Source organism: Chiloscyllium punctatum, chromosome 26 (assembly GCF_047496795.1).
Source record: "Chiloscyllium punctatum isolate Juve2018m chromosome 26, sChiPun1.3, whole genome shotgun sequence".
Lineage (NCBI taxonomy): Eukaryota > Metazoa > Chordata > Chondrichthyes > Orectolobiformes > Hemiscylliidae > Chiloscyllium > Chiloscyllium punctatum.
This window is the reverse complement of record NC_092764.1, coordinates 23424705-23448718: the sequence shown is the minus strand read 5'-3', so window position 1 is coordinate 23448718 and position 24014 is coordinate 23424705. Positions and strand designations below refer to the sequence as shown.

Below are 24014 nucleotides of genomic sequence, written 5' to 3'. Positions count from 1 at the left end.
TAATTAGCCAAAGAAAGAAGGTAAATGTGGAGAAAGTTTTAGCTCTTTCAAAATACAGAAACCAACGCATTGGTTGATCTGTGTTCTACTGTGCAAGGATTTATGCTAATCTTGGAATTCACAAAGGAACACATGCATTTATTCCAAATACAATTTCCTCAGATGCAAATTATCCTGCAGTCACCTGGACTGAAAGTACATAAATGTCACGCACAAAACTAGTTGCACTGGGTGGTAATTTAGCACAGTGGCTAGCACTGTTACCTCACAGCATCAGGAGGCCTGGGGTTTGATTCCAGTCTTTGGTGACTGTGTGGAATTTGCACATTCTCCCTGTGTCTATGTGGGTTTCTTCCAGGTGATCGGGTTTCCTCCCACAGTCCAAAGATGTGCAAGTTAGGAGGGTTGGCCATGCTAAATCTTCCCACTGTATCTAGGGATGTGTAGGTTGGGTAGATTAGTCATGGTAAATGGGAGAATACAGGAGAGGGAAGGGTGTGGATGGGATGCTTTTCAGAGGGTCAGTCCAGAGTCAATGGGCCAAATGGCCCCTTCCTCCACTGTAGGAATTCTTAAAAAGTTACCCTTAAGGAGCCGTATCGAGCAAACTTTATTCTACTCACAATGTTGAGCCCTACTTTAGTTATCTCACCAGATGAGGTTGCGACAAAAGGTATGTGATTTTAGAATTTGGATTCTAAAACAGTGGCATGAGTGTTCGTCGATTTTTGTGAATTCTAATTAAGTTATGATTTCTAGAACCATGGCTTTAAAACCATCCTATATAAGAGAGAGCAATGAATTTTGAGAAGATTTGTAGCTCATGTTGAAGTTTTAGATGTAGGTTTGCTCGTTGAGTTGGAAGGTTCATTTCCAGGCGTTTCATTACCCAACTAGGTAACATCTTCAGTGGGCCTCAGGTGAAGCAATGCTGAAAATTCCTGCTTTCTATTTATATGTTTGGATTTCTTTGGGTTGGTGATGTCATTTCCTGTGGTGCAGTCACTTCCTGTTCTTTTTCTCAGGGGGTGGTAGATGGGGTCTAACTCGATGTGTTTGTTAATAGAGCTCCAGTTGGAATGCCATGCTTCTAGGAATTCTCGCGCATGTCTTTGTTTGGCTTGTCCTAGGATGGATGTGTTGTCCCAGTCAAAGTAGTGTCCTTCCTTATTCGTATGTGAGGTTACTAGTGAGAGAGGGTCTTGTCTTTTTGTGGCTAGTTGGTGTTCATGTATCCTGGTGACTAGTTTTCTGCCTGTTTGTCTAATGTAGTGTTTGTTACGGTCCTTGCACGATATTTTGTAAATGACATTAGTTTTGCTCGTTGTCTGTATAGGGTCTTTCAAGTTCATTAGCTGCTGTTTTAATGTGTTGGTAGGTTTGTGTGCTACCATGATGCCAAGGGGTCCGAGTAGTCTGGTAGTCATTTCCGAGGTGTCTTTGATGTAGGGAAGAGTGGCTAGGATTCCTGGACATGTTTTGTCAGCTTGATTGGGTTTGTTGCTGAGACATCAGTGGACTGTGTTCATTGGGTACTCATTCTTTTTTAATACATGGGTGATTTTCCTCTGTGCTGCATTGTGTATTAGCTTGTTGAAATAATGTTCTGAATGTTATTTCAACGAGCCACAGGAAATAACATTACCAAACCAAAGAAACCCAAACATATAAATAGAAAGCAGGAATTTTCAGCATTGCTTCGCCCGAGACCTACTGAAGATGTTACCTAGTAGGATACCGAAACATCTGGAAATGAACCTTCCAGCTCAGGAAGCAAACCTACATCCAGAAAGCAATGCAACCTGAAATGTTCAAGGATGGTTTATATTATGGGTTCGATGGCTGGAGAGAAAGAAAATTAGCCCATTAGCTGTAACAGAATTTAAGATGAACAATGTTTTATAAATTTAGTTTGAAAACTTAAAGAATCAAACCAGGAGATCTAAGATGAGATGGAAATATAATGTCTTCTAGAGAAAGGAGATTTTCAAACCAGATAAGGAATCAAGTCATGACAGTGATAGTGTGTTACTTGTGAAACTTTAAACTCAGAGGATTCTGTTAGAAATTTGCATTGGTTGTTCAAAGCTGAGAAGGTCTAAGCTCTTGGTTGTGAGTATTCAAAAGTAAGGCGTCACAGCTCAGAGAATAGGAACTCAGAAGAAACAGTTAACTCAAACCCTACAGTTTGGGCAGAGAAGGAATTTGCAAAGAAAATTATATTCACTCTGAGCTGCAATAGGTGTCTAATTGGGTTACAGAGCAATTTTCTTTGAGATTTTTCATTCTTGGTCTTGCTCTGTTATCTGATGTTGAGGATTTTCTTAAAGCAGTTGGCGTGGAATGTATTTTAAAGTAGCTGATCTCGTTTGGTCTTCAGTATGCTTCATCCTTTAAAGCAAGACAAGAATTGCATGTGTCTTATAGCAAGGGTATCTGAGTTAACAGCATTACAGAGGCTTGAAACTTGGTGGTACATGCCTCATTAGTTTCACTGCTCAGCATGTAAAGTTGTTGCCATCATGTCTTTTACCATACCAAGATAGATGAATTCTAGTGCTGTTCTAATTTATCTTTGTCTAATTTTATAGTTTAGAACCTTTGCATATTTTTAATTTGATGACTAGCTTCTGTGTTGATAAATTCAGGTTTCTGTGCTGTTTGATGAATTTCTTCAAACACTGCTGTTACTACAGATGTTGAGGTATGGATGCTACATTGCCTGTATAACCTACATCTTCAATCAACATGTCACCCAGCTGAACTACAGTTTTAATTACCATCTCTTCAACTTTCTAATATATGTAGCAGGTCAGCAGCCATACAAAATGAGACTATTGATAAGACAAGACACTGTGAATTAAGACTCATTTTCAAATTTATTTTCATGCATCCAACTTACCAAAATGCTCCTTGCGAACTCATATTTTCTGCCATCCATAAACATAAAATAATCCATAATTCTGACAATGGTGTTTGAACTCCTGTTCACCTATCACCCGTGTGTTCGCTACCCTACATAGGCCCATGGTTAAGTATCAGTTTCTATAAATTTCATCACTTTTTAAAAAAAAAGTCTTGAATGGCCATGCTTTTCTCTCTGAATAACAAAACAACCTCTAACTCCAGAACCATCAGATATCTGTATGCCTCCAGTTCTGATCTCTTGAGCATGTCCAATTTTGATCACAAATTTTAACCCTTCATTTCCCAAAGCTCTAGAATCCTCTCTGTGTCTCTACTTCTCTATCTACTCTTCTTTACTCCAATAAGATGATCCTTTCAATGTCACTCTCTGATTGAGCCTTATCTAATTTATCATATTTCTTTATGTGGCTCAATGTAAAGTTTTGATCTTAAAAAGTGCATTGGAATATTACGAACATAAAAAGGGACTATATAAATACAAGCTGTTTTTGGTACACAGAGAAATTGCTAAACAGACTCAGTAACTCGTATGAATCTTTTCGGGTATAATGATTTCAAAGATCAATGTATTTACATGAGAACTTTTTTCAATGTTCAGTGCTTCCTCAGAGGTATACCTTCTTCATCTTTTGCAGCCAGAATCCTTAAATTTCATCCATACAAAATTGTTTGACATCAAAATTGTAACTTCAAGTTTCAAGAAAGGAAACTGAATCTTTAATTTAGTGACATATAATTAAGATGTAAGATTTGACTTATAGGGAAAGGCTGGACAGGCTGGGATATTTTCACTGGAGTGTAGCAGGTTGAGAGATGACTTTAGAAAATAATGAGGGGTATCAATGAAGTGTCCTTTCCCTAAAGTGGGGGACTTCAAGACTTCAGAGGAGGTTTACCCGGATGTTGCCTGGTATGGTAGGAAGATCGTATGAGGAAAGGCTGAGGCACTTGGGGCTGTTTTCATTGGAGAAAAGGTTTAGGGGTGACTTGATAGAGGTGTACAAGATGATTAGGGGTTTAGATAGGGTTGACCATGAGAACCTTTTTCCAAGTATGGAGTCAGCTATTACGAGGGGGCATAGCTTTAAATTAAGGGGTGGTAGATATAGGACAGATGTTAGGGGTAGATTCTTTACTCAGCGAGTCGTGAGTTCATGGAATGCCTTGCCAGTAGCAGCGGTTGACTCTCCCTCTTTATGGGCATTTAAACGGGCATTGGATAGGCATATGGAGGATAGTGGGCTAGTGTAGGTTAGGTGGGCTTGAATCAGCGCAACATCGAGGGCCAAAGCACCTGTACTGTGCTGTATTTTTCTATGTTCTATGTTAAAATATAAAAGTCACAGGGCTAGTGTTACATGCAATCTAGTGAATTATTTTTGATCTTTTAAAAACATTTTTTTCTGAAGTCTATAAACACTCCAATTATGTATACGTTTACATCAAGATCTTACATTTGTGAATCATAGTCACCAAGATACATAATTTATTTATTGAGAAAGTATGATGGTTAATGCCAAATTGTGATGCTGATGCCAAAAGAAAATAAATATTTATGGCATTTGGTATTGACAACCATGAACATCAAAATATAAGGTCCAAAATAAAAGGATCATAAGACCACAGGAGAAGTAGGCCATTCAGTCTCTCCAGCATTTAGAGTCATAGAGATGTACTGCATAGAAACAGACCCTTCGGTCCAACCCATCCATGCCGACCAGATAACCCAATCTAGTCCAACCTGCCAGCATCCGGCCCAAATCCTTCCAAACCCTTCTTATTCATATACCCATCCAAATGCCTTTTAAATGTTGCAATTGTACCAGCCTCCACCACTTCCTCTGGAAGCTCATTCCATAAACGTTCCACCATCTGCATGAAAAAGTTGCCCCTTAGGTCCCTTTTATATCTTTCCCCTCTCGCCCTAAACCTATGCCCTCTAGTTCTGGACTCCCCCAACTCAGGGAAAAGACTTTGTCTATTTATCCTATCCATGCCCCTCAATTTTGTAAACCTCTATAAGGTCACCCCTCAGCCTCCGATGCTCCAGGGAAAACAGCCCCAGCCTGTTCAGCCTCTCCCTATAGCTCAGATCCTCCGACCCTGGCAACATTCTTGTAAATCTTTTCTGAACCCTTTCAAGTCTCACAACATCTTTCCGATAGGAAGGAGACCAGAATTGCAGGCAATAGTCCAACAGTGGCCTAACCAATGTCCTGCACAGCCACAACATGACCTCCCAACTCCTGTACTCAATACTCTGACCAATAAAGGAAAGCATACCAAATGCCTTTTTCACTATCCTATCTACCTGCAACTCCACTTTCAAGGAGCTATGAACCTGCACTCTAAGGTCTCTTTGTTCTGCAACACTCTCTAGGACCTTACCATTAAGTGTGTAAGTCCTGCTAAGATTTGCTTTCCCAAAATGCAGCACCTCGCATTTATCTGAATAAAACTCCATCTGCCACTGCTCAGCCCATTGACCCATCTGGTCCAGATCCTGTTGTAATCAGAGGTAACCCTCTTCGCTGTCCACTACACCTCCAATTTTGGGGTCATATGCAAACTTACTAACTGTACCTCTTATGCTCGCATACAAATCATTTATGTAAATGACAAAAAGTACAGGGCCCAGCACCGATCCTTGTGGCACTCCATTGGTCACAGACCTCCAGTGTGAAAAACAACCCTCCTCCCCCACCCTCTTGTCTTCTACCTTTGAGCCAGTTCTGTATCCAAATGGCTAGTTCTTCCTGTATTCCAGGAGATCTAACCTTGCTAATCAGTCTCCCATGGGGAACCTTGTCAAACGCCTTACAGAAGTCCATACAGATCACATCTACTGCTCTGTCCTCATCAATCTTCTTTGTTACTTCTTCAAAAAACTCAATCAACTTTGTGAGACATGATTTCCCACCCACAAAGCCATGTTGACTTTCCCGAATCAGTCATAGCCTTTCCAAATACATGTACATCCTGTCCCTCAGGATTCCCTCCAACAACTTGCCCACCACAGAGGTCAGTCTATAGTTCCCTGGCCTGTCTTTACCGCCCTTCTTAAACAGTGGCACCATATTTGCCAACCTCCAGTCGTCTGGCACCTCACCTGTGACTATCGATGATACAAATATCTCAGCAAGAGGCCCAGCAATCACTTCTCTCGCTTCCTACAGAGTTCTTGGGTACACCTGATCAGGTCCTGGTGTTTTATTAATGAAATCATGGCTGATCAAAATCCTCAACTCCACTTTATTGACCTATACTCCTAGATTCTCTTACTGATTATCATAGCCTTGACTATACTTAATAATCGAGTTTCCTATGGTAAGGAATTCAAAAGATTTGCTATCTTCTGAGAAATAAAATTCCTCTTCATCTCTATCCTCAATTTTGACAGCTTATTCAGAGACAAGAACCACTTTGTTGGGGTCATAGTACTGCTCTATTTTCTGGTCTTAGACTCTTGCACAAGGGGAAAGAAATTCTCAACATCTATCCTGTCAAGCCCCCTCAGAATGTCTTACGTTTCAATAAGGTCTTGTCTCCAAAAAGCAGAAGCTCAACCTATCCAAACTCTCCACTGAAGAAAATCATTCTATATCCAGAATCAACCTAGGGAACCTTCTCTGCACTGCCTCCAATGCCAGCATATCTTTCCTTACATAAGGGGACTAAAACTGTTCTTAGCATTCAGGGCATATTTTGACTTGTGCCTTGTATAGTTTTAGCAAGATCTCCCTATTTTTGTACTCTATTCCCATTGAAAGGAAGACCAACAGTCTATTTTCTTTCCATTTAACCTGCTGCACTTGGATGCTAGCTTTTTATCACTCATGCACAAGGACCCCTAAATCCTGCTGTACTGCAGTCTTATCCCAGTTAATATTCAACTCTTCTACTCTTAATTGCCAAATTGCCTAACCTTACATATTTTGACATTATATTCCATCTGGCAATTTTGTCCACTTACTTAATCTGCCTGTATTCCTTTGTAGTCTCCTATGGTCATCCTCAGTATTTGCCTCTGACCTATTTTTGTGTCCTCCACAATCTTGACAACAGTACATTCACTTCTAATATTTAAGTGATATATATATCGTAAATAATTGTGGTCCCAGCTCTGATCGCTGTGCCACTTTATTAGTTACAGGCTGCCATTCTAAAATTGGCCCTGTTGGGTGATTCCCTGAATAGACTGTCTAAATCATTCCTGATGAAGGGCTTTTGCCCAAAACGTCGATTTTCCTGCTCCTCAGAGCCTGCTGTGCTTTTCCAGCACCACTCCAATCTAGATTCTGATCTCCAGCATCTGCAGTCCTCACTTTTGCCCTGTCAAAATCATTTGGCAGAATGCCTCAATGTCAGAACTTTCCAACGGTGATGAGAAGGATACTACCTATGAGATCCTTCATGTTCACCCAGACTCTCTGCACCACGTGCTGCCCTTGAAGTGGCTGCGGAGGCTACAGATTGTCACACATCTCCTTCTGGAACATGCCTTTGCAAAGGAACTCTGAAGAAATACAGAGTGGTTTCTGTTGAGGTTTGTCTGGAGCAGCTCCATTTCACAGGACTCCATGCTGTTCCCCGGGACACATATGGAGACAAAAACTGACTGCGCCTGGAGGACCATTGAATGACCCTCTTTGGTTTGCCCAAAATGTGTTAGTTTTCCAGAGTAAGTAGTTGACACTAACAGAGTGTTGCAGACTGGAACATTCCAAGGTTCCTCCCATCTAGTGCCTCAAATATATGTAAACATAGTCTTGTATAATTAAGAAATGCCTTTGATGTATTTGTTGGATAGAGTCAAACTCCAAAATTGGTTTGTTGCTTCATATGCCACTGTAGAGTACTGAACTGCTTCATTGACTATGCATGTATATAAAGATATTTTATGAATAAAATATATTTTCGAAATTAAAAAAAATTGAGCTGGAGTCTGAGCTTTAAACACTGCAACACATCAGGAAGGTGGAGAGTTATCTGGAGATTGTTTTTCCGGAGGTAGTCCCATTTCTTAGACTGACTACATCAAATTCGGTCAGTGACTACAAGTGAGACAGGTAGAAGGTTCCAGGAGGTAGTCCTAAAGGAGCCTCAGCACTTGAGCTTGTTTAACAGGTTTGAGATTCTTGTTTCCAGTGTGGATGAGCATGGGGGTTGTAAGGACGATGAGCAAATTGACCATAATGCCATGGTACACAGAGCCATTCAAGAAAGGGGAAGAAAAGAAAAATGTTGTAACTGGGGATAGTGTAGTCAGTGGAATAGACACTATTCTCCATGGCCAGGATCGACAGTCCCGAAGACTGTGTTGCCTACCTGGTGCCTAACTTCAGGACATCTCATCTCGACTGCAGAGATTCCTGGGAGGGGAAAGATCCAATTATCATGGTGACATAGGTACCAACATTCTATGTAGAAAGAGGAAAGAGGTTCTGCTGAAGGAATATGAGCAACTAGGGGCTAAAGTAAAAAGCAGAACCAAAAAAGGTAATAATTTCTGGATTACTACCTCAGGCATGAGCATGGCTCCAAGATTTATGTGGGAGAAACAGGTTCAAAACCATGGTACAGCAGATAAGGGGTGAATTATGAGAAGGGGGTAGTCAACACAGTAATGAGGATGCTATGCTCAAATGCACACTTTTGGAAAACTGTGAGCAGTTTTGGGCCCCTATATCTAAGAAAGGATGTTTATTAGTCTTGGAGGGGTCCACAGGAAGATTACAGGAATGATCCTGGCAATGAAATGCTTGGCAGAGGAGGAGCAGTTGAGGATTCTGGGTCTGTACTTGATGGAGTTTAGAAGAATGAGGGCAAATCTGATTGAAACATACAGAATACTGAGAGGCCTGGATAAAGTAGATATGGAGAAGATATTTCTACTAGTAGAAGAGACTAGGGCCTAAGGACAGGGCTTCAAACTGAAGGGACAGCCCTTTAGAACTGAGACAAAAAGGAATTTCTTCAGGTTGTTAATCTGTGGACAGAGATAGATAGGTTCTTGATTGGTAAGGGGATCAAGGGTTAAAGGGAGAAAGTAGGAGACTGGGGTTGAGAAACATATCAACCATGGTAGAATGGTGGAGTGGATGTGGTGGGTTTAATGGCCTAATTCTGCTCCTCTATCATATGGATTTATGGTCCAAAGTTCACAACTTATTTCTGGGGTTCCTTGATTCTTTTTACCTCTTCTTCACAAGGAGTTTTTTTTGAAAACTACAGGAGTTAAGTTCTCCTATTTTTGTACTACAATGATATTATTTCATTCATACGTGATGCAGTTTCGACAATAGTTTCACCACACCATGCAAGATGGCAGAACTTTCTCTCCAATTCTGGCATTGGATATGAGCCAGAAGAGAACTGAAGCACAGAAAAAGTTTTGTACCAGTCCAAGTGACTGTGCAAAATCATTTCTGCTAAAGTCATGTAAATTGATTAGTACAAAACAACATCCATCACTGACATCGCCAACAATTAAAAACTCAAAACTGTAGAAAGAAAGAGCTGTTTCTGGCTGAGTTCCAATTTGGGAAAACACTAAGGATGAAATGGCTTCTGAAAATTGATTCCACTGACTTATTTCATCAGTTGTGATGATGCTATATCAGTTCCTTGTAATCAGCTTATCTTGTAACACACTATTGACCTCATTATCCCACATACAACACTCACTCACATTATGTTAAAAGCAATTTGTTTATACGCAAAGTCGTGTCACCTACACAATAACTCAAACTGGGTAATGGAATAAAACAACAGTTTAGTCACCCCCATGATGATTTTGTGGAGGTAATTGCATGCAACTTTGGTTTCAAGATAGTATTTTTACATTTCTACATTCACAGTAATATTGGGTTAAAATGCATTGTGAAAAACTAGCGACAAATCCATTTATGTAAAATTCCTCTGTTCACTGTTTTACAAAATGGCATTAACCTTTTCAAACAAATATTGGCATTAAAAACCTATGCAATCAATAGTGACTCATAATCAATGATTAGTTTGAAATGCAGTCACTAGTTTCATGCAGATAAACATGCCAAATTATGCAAAAGTCTCACAAACAGCAATAAGACCAACGTTTTCCATGGAAACACTTGTTCCTTACATTGCCTGGAACGTCAGAAGTGGTTCTTTTGCTGCTGGCCATGAAAAACAGAATTTAATCTTACATTGTTCAGGCAGTTAGTCTCAGCATCCAATGCTCAGTCGCATAACATACGAGCCCTTCAGGCCCAGCTATGCCACTGAAAGCACTTATCGAAAAGACAGAGAGGTAGGCGAGGTTGCCTTGTTAGTTAAGAATGAAATTAAATCTATGGCAATGAATGATACAGGATCGGATGCTGAGTCTGTGTGGGTGGAGTTGAGGAACCACAAAGGCAAAAAAAACCATAATGGGAGTTATGTACAGACCTCCCAACAGTGGCCAGGACCGGGGCATAAGATGTACCAGGAAATAGATAGGGCAAGTCAGAAAGGCAAGGTCACTGTGATCATGGGGAACTTCAATATGCAAATGGACTGGGTGAATAATGTTGCCAGTGGACCCAAAGAAAGAGAATTCATGGAATGCTTACAGGATGGATTTTTTGGAATAGCTGGTGATGGACCCCACAAGGGAGCAGGCTATTCTAGACTTAGTGCTATGTAATGAGCCATACTTTATAAAACATCTTAAATTAAGGGAACACTTAGCAGGCAGCAATCATAATATGGTAGAGTTCAGTCTGCAGTTTGAAAGAGAGAAGGCAAAATTGGATGTAACGGGGTTACAGTTAAATAAAGGTAATTACAGGGGCATGAGAAGGGAACTGATGAAAATCAACTGGAAGCAGAGCCTAGTGGAAAAGACAGTAGAGCAACAATGGCAGGAATTTCCAGGTGTAATGGAGGACATTGCACAGAGGTTCATCGCAAAGAAAAGAAAGATTATCTGGGGGGGGGGTGGAGATTAGACAGCCATGGCTGACAAAGCAAGTCAGGAAAGTATCACAGAGAAAGAGAGAGCCTATAAAGTTATCAAGAGCACTGGGAAATCAGATGATTGGGAAGACTTCAAAAACAAACAAAGGATAACAAAGAGAGAAATAAAGGAGGAGAGGATCAAATATGAAGGTAAGCTAGCCAGTAATATTAGAAATGATAGTAAAAATTTCTTCCAATACATAAGAAACAAATGAGGCAAGTGGAAATTGTGCTGCTCCAAATTGATGCAGGAAGGCTAGTGATGGGAGATAAGGTATTTGCTGAAGAACTTAATAAATACTTTGCGTCAGTCTTCACAGTGGAAGACAAGAGTAATATCCCAACAATTAAGGAGAGTCAAGGGGCAGAGTTGAGTATGGTAGCCATTACAAAAGTGAAAGTGCGAGAAAATCTAAAATGTCTAAAAATTGCTAAGTCGCCTGGCCCCAATGTGCTACATCCTAGAGTTCTGAGGAAAGTGGCTGAAGAAATAGTCCAGACGTTGGTTGTAATCTTTCAAAAATCACTGGAGTCAGGAAAAGTCCCAGATGTAACCCCTTTGTTCGAGAAAGGATCTAGACAAAAGATGGAAAACTATAAGCCGATTAGCCTAACCTCCGGTGTAGGTAAAATTCTAGAATCCATCGTTACAGACGAGATTTCTAATTTCAGCAGGGTCAGATTAGAACAAGTCAGCATGGATTTAGTAAGGAGAGGTTATGCCTGACAAACCTGTTAGAATTCTTTGATGAGGTAGCAAGTAGGTTAGATCAGGAAAACCCAGCAGATGTTATTACCTTGACTTCCAAAAGGCTTTTGATAAGGTGCCTCACGGGACACTGCTGAGTAAGGTGAGGGCCCATGGTGTTCAGGTTGAGCTACTGGCATGGATTGAGGATTGGCTGTCTGACAGAAGGCAGAGAGTTGGGGCAAAATGTTCTTTTTCGGAATGACAGCTAGTGACAAGTGGTGTCCCGCAGGGTTCAGTGTTGGGGCCGCAGTTGTTCACTTTATACATTAATGATCTGGATGAAGGTACTGGGAGCATTCTGGCAAAGTTCACCAATGATACAAAGTTAGGCAGACAGGCAGGTAGTTCTGAGGAGGTGGGGAGGCTGCAGAAAGATTTAGACAATTTAGGAGACTGGTCCAAGAAATGGCTGATGAAAATCAATATGAGCAAGTGTGAGGTCTTGCATTTCGGAAAAAAGAATACAGGCATGGACTATTTTCTAAATGGTGAGAAAATTCATAAAGACAAAGTAAAAAAGGAATCTGGGCATGTTAGTCCAGGATTCTCTAAAGGTTGACTTGCAAGTTGAGTCCGTGGTTAAGCAAGGAAGTGCAATGTCATTTATCTCAAGAAGGTTGGAATGTAAAAGCAGCGATGTGCTACTGAGACTTTATAAAGCCCTGGTTAGGCCCCATTTAGAATACTGTGTCCAATTTTGGACCCCACACCTCAGGAAGGACATACTGGCAGTGGAGCGTGTCCAGCGGAGATTCACACAGATGATCAATGGAATGGCAGGCCTAACATATGATGAACAGCTGAGTATCCTGGGATTGTGTTCATTAGAATTTAGAAGGTTGAGGGGAGATCTTATAGAAATTTACAAGATAATGCATGGCTTAGAAAGGGTGGATGCTGGAAATTTGTTTCCGTCAGGTGGTGATACTAGGACCCGTGGGCACAGCCTTAGAATTAGAGGGAGTCAATTTAGAATGGAAATGAGGAAACATTCCTTTAGCCAGAGAGTGGTGGGCCTATGGAATTCATTGCCACGGAGCGCAGTGAAGGCCGGGACACTAAATGTCTTCAAGCAGAGATTGATAAATCTTAATCTCACAAGGACTTAAGGGATATGGGGAGAGTGCTGGTAAGTGGCGTTTAAATTCCCATCAACCATGACTAAATGGCAGAGTGGACTCAATGGGCTGAATGGCTTTACATCCATTCCTATATCTTATGGTCTTATAGGTGGGATTGCAGCATGTCCTGTCTAAGCAACTATTAAGGAGGCCCACAGAAAAGTTAGGGTGGGACTAGAGTTCACCATTAACGGTGAAGCAGGTCCTGCTAAGAGAGGATATGGCTTGGAAGTTCTTGCAATGGAAGCAATATTCCACACTGCTCCCTTAAAACAGAGTGGTATAGGTTTGACTTTTTCATAAAATGCTGCATATACTCAGAAACATACTTGAGAGCCTGCATATGAATTATGATGAAACTTAAGTGTGAAGCAATACATTTTGATAAGAAAACTGAAGAAAGACAGTATAAAATATTGAATTATAAAGGGGATGCAGAAGCAGTGGTAGCTGGAGTATATGTGCACAAATCATTGAAGGTGACAGAGTAGGTTGAGAATAAGACTAAAAAGGCATTAAGGATCCTGGCTGTTATAATTTGATGAGGAGGTGCCAGTGTTGGACTGTGGTAGACAAAATTAAAAATCACATAACACCAGATATAGTCCAACAGGTTTATTTGGAACTACTAGTTTTTGGAGTGCTGCTTCGTCAGGTAACTAGCTACCTGATGAAGGAGTAGCATTCAGATAGCTAGTACTTTCAAACAAACTGTTAGACTATAACCTGGTGCTACGTGATTTTTAACTTTGTTATTTGAAATGTAAAGCACTACGAAGTTATGATGAATTTTCATAAACACCAGTTTAGTTTGAACTGAGATATGTTTTCTAATTCTGGACACATTTTGGAAGCATGTTAAGACATTGGAATGAGTCCAACAAAAGATTTATGAGATTAGTTTCAGAAATGAGAGACTTCAGTAATGGCAAAAGGTGGAATAGAAGGTTGATAGAATATTTGATAGAATTGCTCAAAATCATAAGGGATTTGAACAAAATGCACAGAATTAGAAAAACTGCTCCCATTGGTGGAAGTGTCAAGAACTAGAAGACAATGTAGGGAATCTAATCAAATCAAATCAATGTGGAAACAGGCCCTTCTGCCCAGCCAGTCCACATCGATCCACCAAAGAGTAACCCACCAAGACCCATTTCCCTCTGACTAATGCACCTAACACAATGGGCAATTTAGCATGGCTAATTCACCTGGCCTGCACATCTTTGGATTGTGGGAGGAAACCGGAGCACCCGGAGGAGACCCACGCAGACACGGGGAGAATGTGTAAACACCACACAGATAGTCGCCCGAGGCTGGAATCAAACGTGGGACCCTGGCTCTGTGAGGCAATAGTGTTAAACACTGTGCCACTGGCAAAAGAACCAGAGGCAACATGTGGAAATGCTTTCCTATGCAGTAAATAGTTAGGATCTGGAATGTATTGTGTCAAGAATCTAGTGGAGGAAAACTTAGACATGGCTTTCAAAAAATGGACTGGATAATTATAATGAAGAGAAAAAATGTTTCAGAGCTACATGCAAAAGGCAAGAGAAAAATTATTCTTACAGAGAACCATCATGGTAGGGTGGTCTGAATAGCTCCTTCTCTGTTGTACCTACTCTATGATTTTTTGCTTCTTTATCCTCCTCCTTCTCAGGTAAATATCCATCAATTTTGGTTCTGCTACTCCAAATTCCTATAACACTTATTTCGGCAGAATGATTAGCGTATTCAACTGCAGTTAAAATAATTACATAGAAATGTGTTAACAAACATTACTGATATATTATACAATACAATGTCCATTTATCTGAACTTAGGTGGTGATTTTACACTAAGTTAATTAACAGGCATGAATATGCTCAAGCAGGGCATCTTGTAGCACGTGTGTTTGATTTTTATTTTCTTGGCCTCCAGGTCAAAAAATGATTGCACTGCAAATTGCTGCTGTTATCAGCTTGCATTTGCAGTGAGCAGAATGGGGCATCTGGGCCTCGATGAATAATGGAACTAACTATTTGTGCCCTTAAACAATAAGATTCAAGGACAAGAATGAAACAGAAAAATGACAGGGAGGAAAATGAGGCAAATTAAAATTAGTTAGCAAGGGAAAGAAACTGTGAAAGGAGAGAGAAGATAGAAACAGCAAAGAAAATAAAAATATAAAAACCAAAGAACAACATGGGCGGCACAGTGGCAAGCACTACTGCCCCACAGCACCAGAGACACGGGTTCAATTCCCACCTCAGGCGACTGTGTGGAGTTTGCACATTCTCCCCGTGTCTGCATAGGTTTCCTCCGGGTGCTCCGGTTTCCCCCACAATCCAAAAATGTGCAGGCTAGGTGAATTGGCCATGCTAAATTGCCCATAGTGTTAGGTGAAGGGGTAAATATAGGGGAATGGGTCTTGGCGGGTTGCGCTTCGGCAGGTCGGTGTGGACGTGTTGAGCCGAAGGGCCTGTTTCCACACTAAGTAATCTAATCTGAAAAAAAATTTACTATCAGTAGGAATAAGACTGGAGTCTCATATTTTCCTCCATTGGAGCAGGGAGATGGGACTAAATTTAATGATCTTTCTTCACACTGGTGGAAATGGGACACTTCATCCAGGAGAAGGTGGCAAGTGGACCTGATCACTTGTTCACACTGCTCCAACTGCGTCTGTGGTGAGGAGGTTTGTAGACAACCTTCTTATCTTGCTAATTGAGGGCCTTAGGTGGAACATCAATAGCAAAAAATGACTGTTAGTGCCTGATTTCATCCAGCGGAGGGCTGAGGATTTACAATGCACATAAACAGAGAACAAACAAACATTTTAATCAAGCAGACTTGAGAGAAGGCCTATGCTGGACCACCAGAGGTCAAACACATTCACTTCACACTTTGAAAGAAAATACATCCCTTGACTTGGATCAATCACATGCCTAATGGTGAATGATTTTACAATTGGACATCAAATATAAGATTTTGGGTATTCAATCAAACCAAGTGTAAAATTGATTCAAAACCATTAGATGCCACTGTAGGGAAATCCAGAAATACCAAAAGTGCTGAACCACACAGAGGTTATCAGATCAAAGGGTGCTGGATTAAGCAGGTACAGCCAGTCCTGATGTTGAAATCTGTATTTGCCACACTTCAGCCCTCACACTTAATTGAACATTTTTTCCTCACTTTATGCTGACTTTTGGGAAGCTATTGGCTGAGTGATTCAAAGTTCTTAGCAATTTATGGTGATTTAGATTAGATTAGATTAGATTACTTACAGTGTGGAAACAGGCCCTTCAGCCCAACAAGTCCACACCGCCCCGCCGAAGCGCAACCCACCCATACCCCTACATTTACCCCTTACCTAACACTACGGGCAATTTAGCATGGCCAATTCACCTGACCTGCACATCTTTGGACTGTGGGAGGAAACCGGAGCACCCGGAGGAAACCCACGCAGACACGGGGAGAACGTGCAAACTCCACACAGTTAGTCACCTGAGGCGGGAATTGACCCGGATCTCTGGCGCTGTGAGGCAGCAGTGCTTGTCACAATGTTTTTTAAAAAACAGCTAACTATAGTTCATTAATATCTTTAGCAACTGGTCCAAAAAAACCCCTACATCTAGCATATCAGTGTCTGTTCTTTGAAATGATGAGGATGCGTGCACATCATGTCTTTTGTCAACCATGTTTGTTACTGTCTTACTGCTGAGTCTCAAGATATCTAACTCCACAACTTGACAACAAATAAAAACAAGGCTGTAACACTTCAGTACAGTACTGACAGAATATTGTATTGTTAAAGGTACCTTCTTTCAGATGAAACCTTAAACTGATACCCCATCTGCCTTCTTGTACAGATGAATTTAAAAGACTCCTATAGCACTATTTCAAAAAAAAGATAAGTTAAAACTTAGTGTTTCAGCCAATTGCTTATCCCTCAATCAATACCACAAAAACACAATGTTGAGTTATCTCACTGATTTTGCTGAGCACTTGCTATGTCCAAATTTCCATTCCCAGATCATGATAGAGACGACACTTCAAAAAGTACATCTTTGGCTAGAGTTAGCTTCCAGACAAACTTTTGGCGTAAAAGGTGCTATATTATAGTGGGAATTAAAGAAGATTGTATAAAAAGGGGTAACAATAAGAGTAAAGTGACACTCTACAAGTTAGTACTATAAGAAACATTTTAGCAGGCATGACCTTGAACACCCTATGGGGCCACATCAGAGATATCAGCCTTGTGAGCAGGTGAGAGAGTATAAACAGATTCCTGAAGGCAGGATAAGAGAAAGATCTAGGGTGGAAGCTTTCCTTTTATAAAAAAATTAATTTGTGGGATGTGGGCATTGCTGGATGCCAGCATTTATTGCCCATCCCTAGTTGCTCTTGCGAAGGTGGTGTTGAGCTGCCTTCTTGAACTGCTGCAGTCTATCTTCAGTGGGTTGACCCACAACGCAATGCGGGATGGAATTGCAGAACTTTGACCCAGTGAGTGAAAGAATGGCAAGCTTTATGGTGGCAGTGTTCCTATGTATCTGCTGCTCTTGCCTTTCTACATGGAAGTGATTGTGGGTTTGGAAAGTGCTGTCTGAGGGTCTTTGGTGAATTTCAGCAGAGCATCTTGTAAATAGTATACACAGCTGCTACTAAGCCTCAATGGTGGAGGGAGTGGATGCTTGTGGAAATAGTGCCAATCAAGCAGGCAGCTTTGTCGTGGATGCCATCAAGCTTTTTGAGTGTCGTTGGAGCTGCATAAATCCAGACAACTGAGAAACATTCCATCACCGTCCTGACTTGTGCCTTGTCGAGGTTAAACAAAGTTAAAAATCATACAATCTCAGGTTATAGTCCAACAGATTTATTTGGAAGCACTAGCTTTCAAAGCAACTTGAAGAGGGTGGACGGCTTTGGGAAGTCAGGAGGTGAGTTACTCACCAGAATATTCCTAGCCTTTGACCTGCTCTTAGATTAGATTAGATGAGATTACTTACAGTGTGGAAACAGGCCCTTCGGCGGGTCGGTGTGGACTTGTTGGGCCGAAGCGTTACCCACCCATTCCCCTGCATTTACCCCTTTACCCAACATGGGCAATTTAGCGTGGCCAATTCACCTGACCTGCACATCTTTGGACTGTGGGAGGAAACCGGAGCACCCGGAGGAAACCCACGCAGACATGGGGAGAATGTGCAAACTCCACACAGTCAGTCGCCTGAGTCGGGAATTGAACCCAGGTCTCTGGCGCTGTGAGGCAGCAGTGCTAACCACTGTGCCACCGTGCCACTACGTTTATGCAGGGAGTCCAGATGAGTTTCTAATCAATGGTAACCCCCAGAATGTTTATAATGGGAGATTCAGTGGTGGTAACACCTTTGAAGTCAAGCAGCGGTGGTTAGATTGTCAGTTATCGGTGATGGTCGTAGCCTGGCACTTGTGTAGGGTGAATGTTACTTGTCAGCCAAAGCCTGGATATTGTCCAAACCTTGTTTCTATTTATTATACAAAGAATGAAATATAAACAATGCACATAATCGCAGAGGATAAATATTGACGGCTTTCTGTAACGTACCAAGTTCTGTTCAGCCAGCCTTTGTCAGACAGCATTGGTTCGAATAAACAAAAACCAGTCTGTCGGCAGTCAATCCACCTGGGATTTTACAAATTCCTCCTTTGGAAGTAGAACCAGTCTGACTCAAGCTTGGAATACAGAAAGACTCTAACCTCACAACTTTAACGTATTATCTGAGCTGAGACGTCACCTTTTAAAAAATAAAACCTTAAATTATCTCAGGAATGATTTGAAAGTAGTTCTGGGATTTAGATATTAATAAATCAAAACCTACAACCCATTCTAAGTGAATAAAACTTAACAGCAAACTAGGTTTGTTCAATACATCGCATCTGTTGTATGACACTTTGATATTTTACTATGAATTATATCCTGTGATCCTGCCCCACTAGCTTCATGCCAAAGGAGCAGCGCTGGCAAAGCTTGTACTTCCAAATAAACCTGTTGGACTACAATCTCTTCTTACGAGAGGTTTAGCTTCGAATACATAAGGTGAACCTGATGATTCTCCCACAACAAAAACGGTAGTTGCTGGAAAAACTCAACGGGTCTGGTAGTACCTGTGAAATGGGAGTTAACGTTTCGGGTCCAGTCACCCTTCCTCAGGCCTTTCTGATGATCCTCCCTGCGGTTTGTATATCAGATTAATCACAACAACATGAATGCAAGGTAATGGTTTTTGCTGTGTAGCCCCCTCTCCTCCTTACCCTAAGTTGAGGACTGTCTGCTGTTTTGTTTTGCAGGAACTGTAAGATATCCGCCCGCAAGTCAACAATAAACTTCACTCCTTCCTCCAGGCGGCAGATGTGGCTGATGAGGAATTTATAGCGAGGAGTTAGCGAGTATCGCAGCCTATCCTCGGCCTGCAGCAAAGTGCCCAGATCCCGGCTCTGGACCTCTCTCACCCGGCCGTACAGCTCGGACACCAGGCCGTGATCGGTGCCGTAGTCGGCCGCCAGCTTGGTGAGGAACAGCGGCCTCTCGGCGGCTCCCAGGCCCCGGTAGAACTGCACGAACTCGCGGCTCGACGCCTCCTGCAGCGCCGGCTTCTCCCGCATCTCGTAAGGAGGCACCGCCGCCACAGTGCGGCGGAGAACGTCGTCCATGTCGGGGCCCGCGGTGCTGGCCGAGCCTCCTCGGGAGGACAGGCCGAGCCAAGTCGCCGCCTTCCAGCGCTGCGCCCACAGCAGCGGCCACCGCGCCATTTTCCCCGGGCGCCGAGGGCTCCGCTGCGCCTGCGCCAGGCCCGGTTACCCTGGCAACAGCGGCCTAGTCAGGCCGGGCTCCCTCTGAGCCTGGGAGGGGGGTGGTGACATTCACCAAATGTGACAACAACTCCTCAAACTGCTCCTTAAAGACACACAAATGGATAGCTCCCAGGTTAGAGACAGGTGATACATCCACTCTTTTGTACATTTTATTGTCTGACTTGAATTTTCAACCCTTTTGGCCCAGGCTCCCACTTCAGCAGAGACCCAAAACACTCAAAATACTCAGAGAGACATGGAAAGGAAAAGTCAGGGTTTAAGTTCAAATCATTAAAGAAAAATAATGAGCGAGGCTGCAAAATAAGCCCAAGTTAATTTGATTAAGTAACAAAAACAAGAATGGTGTGCCTCCGGGATTAGTGTTGAGATAGCGATTGCTTCCAATTTTTATTAAATAGTTAAGAGTTGGGGAGCAAGTCTCAAAGTTTGTAGATGATACTAAAGTGAGTGGTAGGTTTAGGTGTGCCGAAGACTCTGAAAGTCTACAGATAGGGTTAAGTGACTGGGCAAGATGGAGTACAATGCTGGTAAATGGTCATCCATTTTATTGAATTTCAGCAAGATGGACTGTTATTTAAATGGTGAAATTTTGAATTGAAGTATGCTGCGGTGCAGAGGGACCTGGGTGACCTTGTGTATGTGTCACAAAAAGTTGGTTTGCAGGTGCAGCAGTGAATTAAGAAGGCAAATGGAATATTGTCCTTCATTGCTACAGGGATGGAGTTTGAAAATAAGGAGGTTATGCTGCAGCTGTACAGGATATTGGTGAGGCCACACCTGTTCTGTCTCAAGACTCAGCAGTCATCCTCATGCTCCTACCTCATCATGAATGCCTCTGCTGTTTCCTGTCCAACAGCCAGCCTGATCTTTTGCTGATCCTGCCATGTTAGTGTTGTTTATTGATGGATCTTCTAGACCTATGATTGCTCAAGATTGTACTCTGAGGCCATCTGTCACCTCAACTGAAATGCAGCAGCCTTTCGCCGATTCTGCTGCAGGCAGAAGTGTAACACTGTCAGAGCACAGGTTGGACAAAGACACCAGCAAGACTGACAATGAGCAAATGCATCAGTGAAAGTCAATTTTTATTTGAAAGCTAGGATCCTTAATTGATAAATTTAATTTGGAATGTTTCATTTGTGGTGATTCTTACTCTTATATTGTAGCAATGTTTGTGGTGTCGATGACAGAGGAAAGGTGTCGATGACAGAGGAAAGGAAATGGGACTGTTGGTGAATGGGGAATTAAAGTTTTGTTTACTGGTGCAACATCCAGATGAGTCCCTCACAATCTGGGCAGAAAGAGGCTGTCTATATTACCTCCTCTTTTCCTATTTTCTTCTTTCTCCTCTTCCTTCTCAAACTCTTGCTGTGTTTTGCTGGTTTCAAAAGCTGTTACCCCTTGAACAAAGGAACATGAGTAGCCCCTTGCACCTGTTTCACCATTCATTTGAGACCAAGACTGATCAGTGACTACTCTCTCAAGAAAAAGAATGTTATCACATTTTTCTTAACACTTTTGGTTAATATATTAATCTCAAATTTAAAATTAACAGTTAATCTGGCATTAATTATGGCATTTGATTCAGAATTTCAAACCAACTTCCTGTGGCGAATAATTTCTTAATTTCACTGCTGAAAAGTCTGGCTCAATTTTTTTTAGGCTTTGCCACCTGGTCCTAGACTTCCCAAGTATGGGAAATATAATTAGTGGGAAGTATAATTAGTGGAGAGAAACTCTGTTCCCCTTAAAATCAGGAGGGGCAGAGAATACAACTTTATCTTATGTAATCTCTCCTCTGAGTCCTAGTATAATCCTGATAAGGATTCTGAGGAAGGGTCATTTAACCCAAAATGTTAACTCTGATTTCTCTGCACAGATACTGCCAGACCTGCTGAGCTCTTCAAACAATTTCTATTTTTATCTATAATTCTAAAGAATCTATGTGAACTTTTCTCCAATATACTTTTCCTAAAACATGGCATCCAGAATAGCTCATAATATTCAGATGTGGTCAGACCAGGGCTTTATATAGTTGTGTACCTGTTTGTGCACTCATATTCTAAATATGAAGGCCAGTATTTCATGAGCTTTTGTTACTTATTTTCTCCACCAATTCATAAAAATATGATCAATGTACTTAGACCTCTCAAGTTTCTAGATTTTCATTATTTGGATACTAGTCTGTTCTATCTTTTTCATATTCAAAGTGAATTTATTTATATTTGCCTTGATTGAAATACTCTTTTGCAGTTTTGGTCATTCATAGTCATAGAGTTCATAGAGATGTACAGCACAGAAACAGACCCTTCGTTCCAACTCCACCAGATATCCTAACCTAATCTAGTCCCGTTTGCCAGCACTTGGCCCATAACCCTCCAAACCCTTCCTATTCATATACACACCCAGATGCCTTTTACATGTTGTAATAATATCAGCCTCCACCACTTCCTCTGGCAGCTCACTCCATATGTGCACCACCCATTGCGTGAAAAAGTTGCCCCTTAGGTCCCTTTTAAACTTTTCCCCTGTCACCCTCTTGTTCTGGATTCCCCCACCCCAGGGAAAAGACCTTGTCTATTTACCCTCTCCATGCTCGTCTTGATTTTATAAACTTCTGTAAAAGGTCACCCCTCAGCCTCCAAAGCTCCAGGGAAAACAGCCTCAGCCACTCAGCCTCTCTCTATAGCTCAAATCCCCCAACCCTGGTAATTAATGTATCAAAATCTCTTTATAATGTTAATCTTCCATCTCAGAATACTGCCTGTTGTGTCATTGGCAAGAATGAATATGTTTTTCTATTCCATCATCTAACTTCTTAATAGATACTTTCTAATCAACCAGTTCAGAAATGTAATTACACACCTCTGGAATGAGTGAATTTAAACCTGGCCTCCTGACTCTCATAGGGACATAAGAAAAGGAGTCGGTCATTTTGTCTGTTCCACCATTCAATGAGATTATGACAACTGATCCAACATACATGCCGTTTGTGCAAGAGTTCTAAATGTCTGCCATTCTTTGTGTGTAGAAGTGCTTCCTAATTCTCAATATATTCTCAAATAGTGACACTACCACTGTGCCACAAGATATTTATAAAATGCCCCCAGTACAGTCACTCCCTGCCAATTTGAGAACATACCTATATCCCCAATTGTCTGTCTTCTCCCACACCGCCAATTTTCCATGAAAGACAATAGTATGCCACCAGTTCAATGTGTTTTAACTTTTAGCTTTGTCAAATGCCTTCTGGAAGACTTTGAAAATATACATTACTTCAATCAGTATTGCTAAATTTTTAACCAGGTTTATCAGGTATTATGTGCTCTAAATATATCCATGTCAAATCTCACTCATCAGCTCGAGATTTTGGTGTCATTATTAACTGTAGATTCTATTCATTTTCCAACAACAATTGTTAAGCTAACTGATCTATGATTCTTTGGTTTCCATTTCTCACCTTTCTTAAACAGTAGAGTTAAACACCATTTTTCAACCTAAGTAATGCTCCAGATCAAAAGAACTATAACTGTTAAATTTAGAATATCGTCACTGTTTTCATGTACTTTGAGGTAGCAGTAGAGGAGTTTCCTGGACAAGAGTAAGGATTGAGAGCCCAGTGTGCCACGCACTTACTGACTGGTGGTGTTGAATTGTTAACTGTATTTCTTTGTTTCTCTAGTCTGTAGTAAGAAGGACTGCAACATTTAACATTTTAAACTTTGTTTTATTTATTTTTCTGCTTTGTATCAAGATTCTGTACTAGGAACCTTTGTACCTAAGATGGCACCTTTATATGGCAACTTGTAAACTTTTCATTGTACTCATGTGACAATAAGCCTAATTCAAATTCAAGATCAGAGAGGACATAATGAGAAATGAGAGAGAAGACAGTAAAAGATGCATTTTCATGGGTAGAACAGGGGACGTACTGGAAATTTGGCCTGATGGTATAAGGGAAGGAGAGAAACTGCAGTTAGTTGATAAAAATGGTCTCCATCTCAGCTGAAAATACTGTATTTAAAATATGTAGCTTAGGTTCAGGGCAATTAAATGATCAATTTCACTTTGGAAATATCTATCATACCACACCATGTCATATCCTCTATTACATTTGTTCTACTTTTTTTTACTGGAACACAGACAAAGCAACGTACAGGGGTCTTTAAAATCAAACTTATAAGGTATTGGAAAATGTGTTCCTCTGTGAAATTGTCCATTAGAGAATCGTATGTTAATACAAGACTGACTTGAAAATGTACTCAATCAATCATTTCTCAGCCAGTAGTCTACAGTTTGCAAATCAACAGGGACATCCTGCAATGTACACTGAAGAGGTTTCAGGACTTGTCATGAATGATTGAAAGTGTATGAAGTAGCTTGCTACTTTGAGGAAA

The 24014-nt window shown here is 41.2% G+C and overlaps 1 protein-coding gene across 1 annotated transcript in view; it reads right to left on the bottom strand.

The window, feature by feature from the left end:
- mlycd (malonyl-CoA decarboxylase) overlaps nucleotides 1–19569 on the bottom strand; it is a 48308-nt gene extending 28739 nt beyond the window's left edge. The window contains exon 1 of the mRNA XM_072595946.1: nucleotides 19057–19569. Coding sequence (XP_072452047.1) covers nucleotides 19057–19554 — 498 coding nt within the window. The 5' untranslated portion in view covers nucleotides 19555–19569. The remainder of the gene's footprint in view (nucleotides 1–19056) is intronic.
- Nucleotides 19570–24014: the final 4445 nt, after the last annotated feature.